The sequence below is a fragment of the Mobula birostris genome, chromosome 12, assembly GCF_030028105.1.
Source record: "Mobula birostris isolate sMobBir1 chromosome 12, sMobBir1.hap1, whole genome shotgun sequence".
In the NCBI taxonomy this organism is placed as follows: Eukaryota; Metazoa; Chordata; class Chondrichthyes; order Myliobatiformes; family Myliobatidae; genus Mobula; species Mobula birostris.
The window spans coordinates 93,464,384-93,477,125 of record NC_092381.1 but is presented as its reverse complement, the minus strand read 5'-3'; the positions used below and the strand labels follow the sequence as shown (position 1 = coordinate 93,477,125).

The 12,742-nt window shown below is 42.3% G+C and overlaps 1 protein-coding gene across 4 annotated transcripts in view; it reads left to right on the top strand.

Annotated features, from left to right (window-relative positions):
* The window catches only part of rasal2 (RAS protein activator like 2), a 406,620-nt gene that overhangs the window by 364,579 nt on the left and 29,299 nt on the right, over positions 1-12,742 (top strand). For 3 of the 4 annotated variants that reach the window (XM_072274306.1, XM_072274309.1, XM_072274310.1), the window contains 3 exons: positions 3,303-3,505; positions 6,786-7,662; positions 8,644-8,775. In XM_072274306.1, coding sequence (XP_072130407.1) covers positions 3,303-3,505; positions 6,786-7,662; positions 8,644-8,775 — 1,212 coding nt within the window. The remainder of the gene's footprint in view (positions 1-3,302; positions 3,506-6,785; positions 7,663-8,643; positions 8,776-12,742) is intronic. The other variant, XM_072274307.1, reaches the window with a different exon arrangement.

Genomic DNA, 12,742 nt, shown 5'->3' with positions numbered 1-12,742 from the left:
CCCTTCGCACAAAACACCTTCTCTAGTGCTTGCATGTAGGTCGCAGAAGTGGCAAGGGGGTTCTGTGCCTTTACAGCTCTCACTAAGTCAGCAGCCCGCTCACTCAAACTCTCAACCAGTCGCTGTTGCTTCATGTCATCAGAGCACTGGCGCTCATCTAACAACTGAGAGGTCTGATCCACCCAAGTCTCATTCTCCTCTTCCCTTTTAGGGGTTGGCTTCGTTCCTGAGAATAGGCGGAGCCTATGATAGGTGGGACTTTGAACCTGGCCATTTTCCCATTTATTCGCCAGAGAAGTAAGGGCAGATACTAAATCAGAATTCTCACTCTTCCCTGGAGGAGGGGGACTCATTAGACATTCCAAATCAGACCACTCCTTCCTTTTGCTAAGCAGAAATGAGAGAACCCTGTCTTCGAAGCTCTGCACCCCGCTACAGGAGACTCGACTTGCGATTCGGCCCGCTCACCTACACTCTCCTCCTCCTGGAAAGTATAGACAGTCCATGGCCCCCCCTCTCCTGGAGCCCCAATAGTACCAGGCATTTCCACTGCTGTTACGTCAGTGCTAGTGTGAACTAAAACAAGTTTTTGCCCGTCATTTTATCAATTCTCCATTCCACAATTATAACTTTGCCTACAGCTTTAATGGTACTTAAAACTCGAATTTGCAATTCATCCAGAGTACAAATGTCCACCCCACTCAACACGTATGCATTTGTTACTGACAACCGGGTAGATGCACACCACCACTCAAACCTGGCAGCATCCATACCTACATATTGTAATCGCTTTACCAGACAATAGTTTAGCACAGACTTAAAGACTTAAATGCTCGGGGCAATCACACAGCATCCAATGAAATCACCCCCCATAATTGTAACCCTCAGGTTCAGCTGGCAGCGTTAGTCTAGGGAAGACAGTCTCTGGCCCCATCAAACATGTGAAATCTGAGGTGCAATATCTCTTGTTTGTGTGGATGCTGTGTGATCTGTTCCCCCGTTACAAATCAGTACCACAAAGTAACAGACAGTACGCCATGTACAGCTAAACAATTTAGCTTTATAATTCCTGATTTGACCAAAAGGTTAGTAAAGTAAAACAAAAGAAAAAGGACCCATTTTAATGAAACAGTCTAATGTGCATAAGTTCGAGTTCACGGTTTTCCTTCTGTTGGTCCTCCATCAATTTTCCTGGGCTTTGTCAACTCCCAGCTCCACTCCAAGTCCACTCCTTCCTGGTGTTTGTGGCATCTTGTCTACCCATCTTCCGCAGAACAAAAGACCCGGATCACCTCAGTCTCAGGCACACAAGAAAAAAAAAACACTCCCTTCATTCGACGGCGCACATGCCAAACCCCTGTTATCTCTAGCCATAACCCAAACACTGCTGCTACAGAAAAACCATTACGTTACCAGTGAAACCTTTCCCAGGGTGTACTCATATTTTATGCCCTTTTAACTACCTGCTGCACCTGTCTGCTAACTTTATGTAATTGTTGCATAAGAATGTTTGTGCCTCCATCCATTTGTAATCCCTTGCCATTTTAATTACAACCAACTTTTAGTTCTTCCTAACAAAGTGTGTGGCCACATTGAATTACACTTTATAAGTTTTTGCCCATTCAATCAATCTATTTCTACCCTACACCTGGGTCACAATATTCTCATATTGTTAGAACTCCCTCTTTTGGCAAAATTATGCTTTACCCCCACTACCACGACCCATCCTCACCTTCCAGATTATTCATATAAGTAAATAATCGAAGGCTAAGAACTAATCCCTGGGGTACTCCATTCTCCTACCCCTGAAAAAGCACTAATTCTGTTTTCTCTGTATACTGCTCATTCTAGCACATGTCCTCCAGTGCCATGAGCCCTCAATTTATGTATCAGCCTCTATTAGTGTTTCTATTCAAAGCCTTTTGGAAATCTAAATACTGTAAACCATATCTAAAGGCTCCCCTCTGTCTCCATCAAGACATGTAATTTTCTAAAGATATCTGCATGTTTCCACATGACCTGCTAATTGTCTGTGATTATAGTTGATACACTATTGTTGCTGTGTCCTTAACTGTCCGGGTCATTTGTTCTGAATTCCCTTTGTAAATCTCTGGTTTTGTAACTCTTTTGTCTCCTTTAAGGCATTTCTTAAAATCTTTTGTGAACAAATCTTACAAGCTACTTTCCATTTCTGATTGATAGCACTACTATGAAATGCCTTGGGGAGCTTTTGCTAAGATATAGGAATTACATACATGACTCTGGCTGTTTTAACTGTTGAAGGGGTTTGGTTGGACGGCCAGTTCATTCACTGATGTTCCTGTTCAGAAATTAATTTCTTGTCTCTGCATGTTTCAGCAAAATAAAAGGAGGGCATAAAATACGTTTTAATTTTAATCGTTTTAATTTCACTTTAAGCTTCCATATGAAGATAAATAGCTTTATTTATTTTTGGAATGGCATTAAAGTAGGATTTACTCATTTAGAGTGTTGGTGTATTGTTTTTCTCCACATTTAGGACTTAATTTGCTCCTTGGTTTGTAGTTAGTATTGGTCAAAATTTGGAAAAAGATTGCAAGGGGATTTAGACTCTTTGGGTGAAAGAAGTAAAGATCCTGCTTGATGAGGACAAGAAAATTGAGATGATGGAATCATACCATTGTAGAAGCTAATGGCAGGAAATGGACAGGATTCCCTTGTATCATGCCTGTGAAGGTGGATGACTTTAGTGTGAGAGAAATGGTGAGACAAAGAGTAGTATTTTTGTAGAAAGTCCAATGCAGACTACTTTCTTTCATCACTTGTTTTAAGACTGAATTTATTCTGTATTATTGTACTGTATTTTTTTTGTCTTTCTAATTAGAAGTAACAATTAACATTGTGAACATCAAACTGGCATTTTAATTGTTTGCATGTTTATATAGTTTAGTTTACTCTTTTTGTTATTATCTGTTCTTTTGCCTGACCTTCACTCTGTCTGGATGGATGGAATGTTTTCTTTTAAGTTGCTTCTTTTTTAGTCATTTAAGATATTTATTTTGCATGTTTTCAATGAATGAATGCTGCAAAGTTGTGGAGCAGTTTGAAGCCACATTAAGTAACATTAGTTTTGTTTCTAATTTCTTTATGTCCCCTTTCTCTCTTCTTCCCTTCCATTCATCCCTGCATCATTTTGTTCCCTCCCTCCTTCCCTCAATCATCATGGTTATGTTGTTCGGAACATCTGCATTCTGGTCTGTTCACATCAATCGCCATCCTCCACCAAATAAATTGTGGGCTTTTCCGTGGTACTGTCCAACCAGGGTGAAAATTCATTTCTACAGGCAACAGTAGCGAAGCTCGGTCCTCTCCCACGCATACTCAGCGATATCACCAAATCACTAGCTAGCCCCACACCAATTCAGCAGCAGGTGCGGCGATTTGGGGAGAACCTCAGCTCATCCCCAAATGTGAGTGGCAGTGTATCATCTGGGCTGCAGCGGATATTCGAGGATCCAGCTGACAGGTAGGATATTTTTGCCAAATTTTCTCACATTCACCTCTATGTTGTCTGTTGTGTGGCTGCCCTGGTTGAAAAAGGGTCTTTTATAAACTCTTCATTTCTCTCCTTCCCTTGGACTAGTCCGTGAGTGAACTCATTACTGCTGAAATGGACTGTAGAAGTCTGCTTGCCCTAATTCTGAACACTATTTCAAACTGTGTCAAAATTCAATTGGAGGTTGAGGACCAGAAGCAAGGGGATTTTTAGAATGAAGTTTAGGATTAGTTGTCTAAATCAAGGTATTTTGTCTTCAAAGAAAGGGATTGGAGAGACAGAGAATTTTGGACCTTTTTCTATTTTTTCCTCTCACACCAAAGCTGAGCTGCTGTTAATGAATGTAAATTCACCAGTATGTTGCTTTCAATGGAGGAGAGATTGGGAAGGCTGTGTTTCTCCTCATTGAAACATAAGAAGTTGAGGGTGACCCCATTAAGATTTATAAAATTATGGTGGGCATTGATAGGATAGTTAGTATGAGTCGCTTGAGGTTATATGTTCTAGGTGAAAGGGAAGAAGTTTAAAAGAAATCTCAGAGGCTTTGTAGAATGAGGATGTGATCGAGATGGATACAATTATGGTCTTTAAAAGGCATTAGGATGGAGATGTCGATAGGAAGAGTCGAGAGATATGGGCCTAATGGGAGCAAGTAGGATTAGCATGGATAGGCACTGCAGTCAGCATGGATGAATTGGGCCTAAGGGCCCATTTCTGTACTGAACAACTCAATGATTCCAAATTACTACTTGTTTCTGCTACCTGCTGCAATTGTTGCGCCCAGGTTTGCACAAAGTTTCAACATACTTATATGTTAACATTGCAATTCTCTCTGTGCTGATACATTGCAGCATTTTCTGTTGATGCTTATAGTGAGGTCAGAGCTTTTCAGTCATGAATTTCAGCTCCATGCTACCCTTTGGTTTAAAGAAATCTTCAACATCCTGGTAAGCATTCAATCTGTTGAATTAAATCTCTGGCTCCCAGTGATGGAATATTCTCCTGAGGGTGATGGGTCCTTTCCACAGTGTCCTGGCCCAGGGTACATGGGGGAATGACATTGATAGGATTGCTCTGAGAGCCAGCATACTCCCAGTGAGCCAAATGACCTCTTTCCTTTGTCACAAGGGAAATGAAATATGAAACCTTTCATGAGGGAATCTGTTGTCATCCTCCCCTTTTCCACTTTGACTCATACCTCCTCCTAAATGTGCATTCCTTCAATAGCTGGGATTATGTGTAGGTTGAACATTGTCCTTCTCATATTCTGTGCCTCATCCAATAAAGGCAAATGCAACCTGCGCCATTTTAACCATCTTGCCAAAACTCAGTGGCTATGTTATTAGGAACACCTGTATACCTGTTCATTAATGCAAATATCTAATCAGCCAATCATTTGGCAATAATTCAGTGTATAAAAGCATGCAGGCACAGTCAAGAGGTTCAGCTGTTATTCAGTGATCTGTGATTTTGACCATGGAGTGCTGGTGCCAGATGGGGTGGTTTGGTTATCTCAGAAACTGGTGATCACCTGGGATTTTCACACACAACAGTCTTTAGATTTTACAGAGAATGGTGTGAAAACAAAAAAGAAATCCAGTGAGTGGCAGTTCTGTGAGCAAAAATGCCTTGTTAATGAGAGAGATCGGAGGAGAATGGCTAGACTGGTTCAAGCTGTCAAGCAGGTGACAGTGACTCAGATGACCATCCATTACAACAATGGTCTGCAGAAGAGCATCTCTGAATACATAACACATTGAACCTTGAAATGGAAATGGATGGGCTACAGGAGCAGGAGATCACTCCGGGTTCCACTACTGTACCTAATGAATTGGTCACTGAATATACCTCCATTGGGATCTTTAGTGAGTTTTATTGAGAAGCTGGATAGCTGCAGGAAAGAAACTTCGGAGGTGACGTGTGGTCCTGGTAGTGATGGAATTGTAGCATTGCCCTGATGGCAATTTGGTGAATAGATGACTGCTAGGATGAGTGGAGTCAGCAGTAATTTTACCAGCTCTTTTCTTCATTCTGGCAATGAACAGGTCTTTTAATGTTGGTCGCTGACAGCCAACGAGCTAACCCAGCGAGCTGACAGTATCTGTCAGCAGATTATGAACTTCCTGACAGGAAGGCTGGGCTCCTACTTGTCTGAGTCAATGTCTGTAAGCACTTTATTTCACTTTATACAAATGACTGCCTCCACAGACAAATCCAGATGACATGACTGTAATTGGTCTCATCTCTAATAGTGATGTGACTTGCTATCAAAGAGAGGTAGACCGTCTTGCAGCATGGTGTACTTGTAACAACTTGGAGCTTAATGCTATCAAGACAGTGGAAAAATGGATTGACTTCCGTTGACAACCCTCTACCTGCACCCCCTTCAGAAATTAATGGTTAGGCTGTGTCTGTGGTCGGGTCATTCAAATTCATGTGAAGTACCATTACCAATACATTGAAATGGAACAAGTACATTATGCTCTTCCTACACCACCTTAGAAACTTAACCTCAGGGAATTTTTACTCAGCCATTATGTATTCCTGAAACCAATATTGCCAACCCTCCCTTTTTAAGTCAATAGCTAGCGACATCACACTGCTATCCTGCCTGCTGTAAGGTTCTTTTCAGTGATTGTGGTATCATTATACATTGATTTTGCACGGGGTACTTAGCATCCTGTTTCACTTGTCCTAATTCCTTGAAATACAGAATTGTGAAGCACTCATCTGTTACATTGTTTTCCATTGTTTATTTCCTTTGCAAACTTCTTTTGCTAATTTCTTGTTTTCACAATCAGCTTTGCCTTTTTCGCTCCTGTTTCTCTGTCCACAAGCACCTCCCTCCATGCCAAACTATTTAAATTCTCTCCAATTAGACTCTCAAATCTTCTTGCACTGATGTCAAACCTTCTGGCTAGCACTGGTCGCACCTCCCAGTAAGTTAAACTCCAGGCTTCCCTCCTGCACTATTTATTTGCACACTCTTCATCACATCTCCTTAACAGTTATCTGAGATTCATCTTTTTATGATCTTCCATAATTCTTTATGCTCTGTGAAAGTAGCAGAGCTCAGCAAACTGGTCAACTAGCATGGCACCCTGATCAGTGAATAACCAACACTATATAGTATAAGAGAATTGAAGAGCTGGGAAGAGAATAAATATATTAATAAATGTTAATAAATGTTTGGAGAGAGATTTTTTTAAAGAAGTGTAAATATGCAAGCAACAATACATTTTTATTTCAGTGATGTGCAGCAATTGCAATCTCCAACTCAAGAAAACGTTGAAGTGTTTTTACAGAGCAAGCAGCACTTTCCAGGTCAGCCAGCCTCCACACACAGTATGACGTACTCTGACAGGGATGAAGAAGAGTCCACTCTACATAATGGCAGGAGTGTATCACTCGTGGATCTGCAGAGCACAGCTGTAACTCAAGGGACAAATAGTGTTCCTGTTGTTTCCAGTGTACAGGTCCGGCAACTTGGCAGCCAGGCTTCAATTACACATACAGCAAACATCAAGCAGCTGCGAGAGTTGCAGAGTGGGGCGCAGAGTGCTCCTCAAATCCGTAGGCCTTTGCATCCAGCTCTGAACCAACAGAGCAGCCTTCAACCTCTGTCTTTCCAAAACCCTGTTTACCAACTGAACAACCCTCCAGCAGGAAGCAGTAAAACTGGCATGGACTCCAGTTCTGAAAACCTGAGTTCCACAAGCTCCCGGAGCCATACCAACAGCGAGGAGCTGATCAGCAAACTGAGTGGCCCCAGTAATAGCAGCATCGAGGATTTTGCCAAACGCAGCGCATACAGTGAAGACTACTCCAAACGACACACCATGCCAGACAGGAACAATCTTCCCGTAGCATTGCCACGGCAGAACAGCATTGGGCATTCACAGCTCCGCAGGACAGATTTGTCAGGTTCCAGCAGTCGAGCAAAAGCATCACATTTGTTACCTCTTAGTTTGTCACAGAGAAGCACTGGGAGCATAACAGGATTAGCATCTACATCACCCGAGCCACCACACAATGAAAACCGCTCACGACAACCATCAACTTCTTCAAAAGGAGAAAGTCCGGTGCCCAAAGTCCGGGCAGTACATAGGCAGCAGCAGGCACACCAGGTGAGAAAGCCTCTAAGCTAGGGGTTGCCAACCTAGTGCCCATGGACCCCTTGCTTAATGATATTGGTCCATGGCATAAAAAAGGTTGGGAGCCCCTGCTCTAAGCTATTGACACTGTGTAGCACCTGTTTTTTTTATCAGCTGTTTTGTTTATCGACTTTACTGAGAGCTCCATCCTGATGAATATGTTGGTTTCTGCTGGGGTGCTGTTCTACAGATGCTTCACTTAAACTGCTAGTGTGAAAACTATCAGGCTAGTTCTCAGAAGCAGCTGGTGCTGCACTCAGCACCAGTTGCTTTTGTGTGGTTAAAGTTGATTAGCAGCAGCAAGAAGAAGGAACTTTTGATGGTTTTCATTTCGTATATTTCCTGGTTCTGCTGTTCTCTCATTGATGTGCATCCTCATTCTCTAAAGAAGTGGCATAGTGCCTGGTCTGGGTCTGGAAATTTGACCCAGGTGCAGCAGTGCTGAGCTAAAAATGAAGTTACAGCACTGCTTCTTGTACTTAATTCCCATTACACCTGGTTTGAGAATAGGAAGAGGTTATTCATGCCAAAAACAGCCCTCCAGTATTAGCATTCTTCAGTTGGATGACCATAACAGATTCCCTCTCCTTCACAAACTTCACAATGCATTGAGAAAATTTAATGTTAATATAAATATATAAATCTGGACTTGTAATTTTGTCAACAATAAGCTCCATATTCTAAGGAGAACATTAGCTGTTTCCACGAGAATATTCTGCTTCATTCTTGTGAACATCAATTACCTGAGACAGTGATAATTACAAAATATTTCCTACATTTCTTTGGCATTGGTTTCTTCATTTGCAGCCAGTGTGTAGTCCTGTTACTTGGAGTAACACAGTGAGGACAAGAGCATAACTGCAAGACAATGTCTGATGCTTGAGCCTGTAGATTGTGATTGTGACACTGACAGTGTGCAAGTTTGAGTTAGTCCTCTGACTTTATTTATTGAAGGCTCAGTCACCGGTTGAGACTGCCACAATGTCACCAGTGGAAAGGACCGCTGCCTGGGTTCTAAATAATGGACAGTACTTAGAGGATGACGAGACAGACCAAACTCAGGAGGAGAGCAAACACGCAGAAAAGGTATGATAAAATTTGCTTGCTCAACAAATTAACATTATGGAACAAGGAATCTTGATAAAAATGACTTTTTTTTGCAAATTAGTAGTAGCAAAGGTCACATGAAGAAAGAAAAAAATCAGGCTGTTTCCAGGACACAATATTATGCAGCTTTCAGCTTAAGAAGGAAATTAGGAGAGCCAGAAGGGGCCATGAGAAGGCTTTGGCGGGCAGGATTAAAGGCATTCTACAAGTATGTGTAGAGCAAGAGGATAAGACATGAAAGAATAGGACCTATCAAGTGTGTCAGTGGGAAAGTGTGTATGGAACTGGAGGAAATAGCAGAGGTACTTAATGAATACTTTACTTCAGTATTCGCTGTGGAAAAAGATCTTGGTGATTGTAGTGATGACTTGTAGCAGACTGAAAAGCTTGAGCATGTAGATATTAAGAAAGAGGATGTGCTGAAGCTTTTGGAAAGCATCAAGTTGAATAGGTCGCCGAGACCAGATGAGATGTACCCCAGGCTACTGAGGGAGGAGATTGCTGAGCCTCTGGCGATGATCTTTGCATCATCAATGGGGAGGGGAGAGGTTCCGGAGGATTGGAGGGTTCGGGATGTTGTTCCTTTATTCAAGAAAGGGAGTAGAGATAGCCCAGGAAATTATAGACCAGTGAATCTTACCTCAGTGGTTGGTAAGTTGATGGAGAAGATCCTGAGAGGCAGGGTCTATGAACATTTGGAGAGGTATAATATGATTAGGAATAGTCAGCATGGCTTTGTCGGTAGTAGGTAAGTTATTGGAGGGAGTACTAAGAGACAGAATCAACAAGCATTTGGATAGACAGGGACTTATTAGGGAGAGTCAACATGGCTTTGTGCGTGGTAGGTCATGTTTGACCAATCTATTGGAGTTTTTCGAGGAGGTTACCAGGAAAGTGGATGAAGGGAAGGCAGTGGATATTGTCTACATTGACTTCAGTAAGGCCTTTGACAAGGTCCCACATGGGAGGTTAGTTAGGAAAATTCAGTCGCTAGGTATACATGGAGAGGTGGTAAATTGGATTAGACATTGGCTCAATGGAAGAAGCCAAAGAGTGGTAGTAGAGAATTGCTTCTCCGAGTGGAGGCCTGTGACTAGTGGTGTGCCACAGGGATCAGTGCTGGGTCCATTGTTATTTGTCATCTATATCAATGATCTGGATGATAATGTGGTAAATTGGATCAGCAAGTTTGCTGATGATACAAAGATTGGAGGTGTAGTAGACAGTGAGGAAGGTTTTCAGAGCCTGCAGAGGGACTTGGACCAGCTGTAAAAATGGGCTGAAAAATGGCAGTTGGAGTTTAATACAGACAAGTGTGAGGTATTGCACGTTGGAAGGACAAACCAAGGTAGAACATACAGGGTTAATGGTAAGGCACTGAGGAGTGCAGTGGAACAGAGGGATCTGGGAATACAGATACAAAATTCCCTAAAAGTGTCGTCACAGGTAGATAGGGTCGTAAAGAGAGCTTTTGGTACATTGGCCTTTATTAATCAAAGTATTGAGTATAAGAGCTGGAATGTTATGATGAGGTTGTATAAGGCATTGGTGAGGCCAAATCTGGAGTATTGTGTTCAGTTTTGGTCACCAAATTACAGGAAGGATATAAATAAGGTTGAAAGAGTGCAGAGAAGGTTTACAAGGATGTTGCCGGGACTTGAGAAACTCAGTTACAGAGAAAGGTTGAAAAGGTTAGGACTTTATTCCCTGGAGCGTAGAAGAATGAGGGGAGATTTGATAGAGGTATATAAAATTATGATGGGTATAGATAGAGTGAATGCAAGCAGGTTTTTTCCACCGAGGCAAGGGGAGAAAAATACCAGAGGACATGGGTTAAGGGTGAGGAGGGAAAAGTTTAAAGGGAATATTAGGTGGGGCTTCTTCACACAGAGAGTGGTGGGAGTATGGAATGAGCTGCCAGACGAGGTGGTAAATGCGGGTTCTTTTTTAACATTTAAGAATAAATTGGACAGGTACATGGATGGGAGGTGTATGGAGGGATATGGTCCGTGTGCAGGTCAGTGGGACTAGGCAGAAAATGGTTCGGCACAGCCAAGAAGGGCCAAAAGGCCTGTTTCTATGCTGTAGTTTCTATAGTTTCTATGGAAGGTCATGCCTTATGAGCCTGATTGAACTTTTTGAGGATGTGACTAAACACATCAATGAAGGAAGAGCAGTAGATGTAGAGCATACGGACTTCAGCAAGGCATTTAATAAGGTACCCCATGCAAGGCTTATTGAGAAAGTAAGGAGGCATGGGATCCAAGGGGACATTGCTTTGTGGATCCAGAACTGGCTTGCCCACAGAAGACAAAGAGTGGTTGTAGACGGGTCATATTCTGCATGGAGGTCAGTCATTAGTGGAGTGCCTCAGGGATCTGTTCTGGGACCCTTACTCTTCATGATTTTTATAAATAACCTGGATGAGGAGGTGAAGGGATGGGTTTGTAAGTTTGCTGATGACACAAAGATTGGAGGTGTGGATAATGTGGAGGGCTGTCAGAGTTTACAGCGGGACATTGATAGGACGCAAAACTGGGCTGAGAAGTGGCAGATGGAGTTCAACCTAGATAAGTGTGAAGTGGTTCACTTTGGTAGGTCATATATGATGGCAGAATATAGTATTAATGGTAAGACTCTTGGCAGTGTGGAGGATCAGAGGGGTCTTGGGGTCTGAGTCCATAGGACGCTCAAAGCAGCTATGGTTGACAGAATCAAAGGTTGACTCTGTGGTTAAGAAGGCATACGGTGTACTGGCCTTCATTAATCATGGAATTGAATTTAGGAGCCGAGAGGTAATGTTGCAGCTATATAGGACCCTGATCAGACCCCACTTGGAGTATTGTGCTCAGTTCTGGTCGCCTCACTACAGGAATGATATGGAAGCTATAGAAAGGGTGCAGAGGAGATATACAAGGATGTTTCCTGGATTGGGGAGCATACCTTATGAGAATAGGTTGAGTGAACTCAGCCTTTTCTCCTTGGAGTGATGGAGGATGAGAGGCGACCTGAAAGAGATGTATAAAATGATGAGAGGCATTGATCGTGTGGATCGTCAGAGGCTTTTTCCCAGGGCTGAAATGGTTGCCACAAGAGGATACAGGTTTAAGGTGCTGGGGAGTAGGTACAGAGGAGATGTCAGGGGTAAGTTTTTTACTCAGAGAGTGGTGAGTGCGTGGAATAGGCTGCCGGCTGCGGATATGATAGAGTCTTTTAAAAGACTTTTGGATAGGTATATTTGAAGTCAGAAGTTTACATACACCTTAGCCAAATACATTTAAACTCAGTTTTTCACAATTCCTGACATTTAATCCTAGAAAACATTCCCTGTCTTAGGTCAGTTAGGATCACCTTTTTAAGAATGTGAAATGTCAGAATAATAGTTGCAAGAATGATTTATTTCAGCTTTTATTTCTTCCATCACTTTCCTAGTGGGTCAGAAGTTTACATACACTTTGTTAGTATTTGGTAGCATTGCCTTTAAATTGTTTAACTTGGGTCAAACATTCTGGGTAGCCTTCCACAAGCTTCTCACAATAAGTTGCTGGAATTTTGTTTCATTCCTCCAGACAGAACGGTGTAACTGAGTCAGATTTGTAGGCCTCCTTGCTCACACACGCTTTTTCAGTTCTGCCCACAAATTTTCTTTAGCCAGAGAGTGGTGAATCTCCGAAATTCTTTGCCACAGGCAGCTGTGGAGGCCAAGTCTTTATGTATATTTAAGGCAGAATTTGATAGATTCTTGATTGGTCATGGCTTGAAGGGATGCAGGAGACTGGGAAGGAAAATTGTGTCACCCATGATGTGGAGCAAACGACCAAATGGCCAAATTCTGCTCCTATATTTATGGCCGTATGGTCGTATGATAAGGTGGACTCTTAACTTCACAATACCATGTCATTGCTTTGTACCTTATTGTCTGCCTGCAATGCACCTTCTCTGTAAC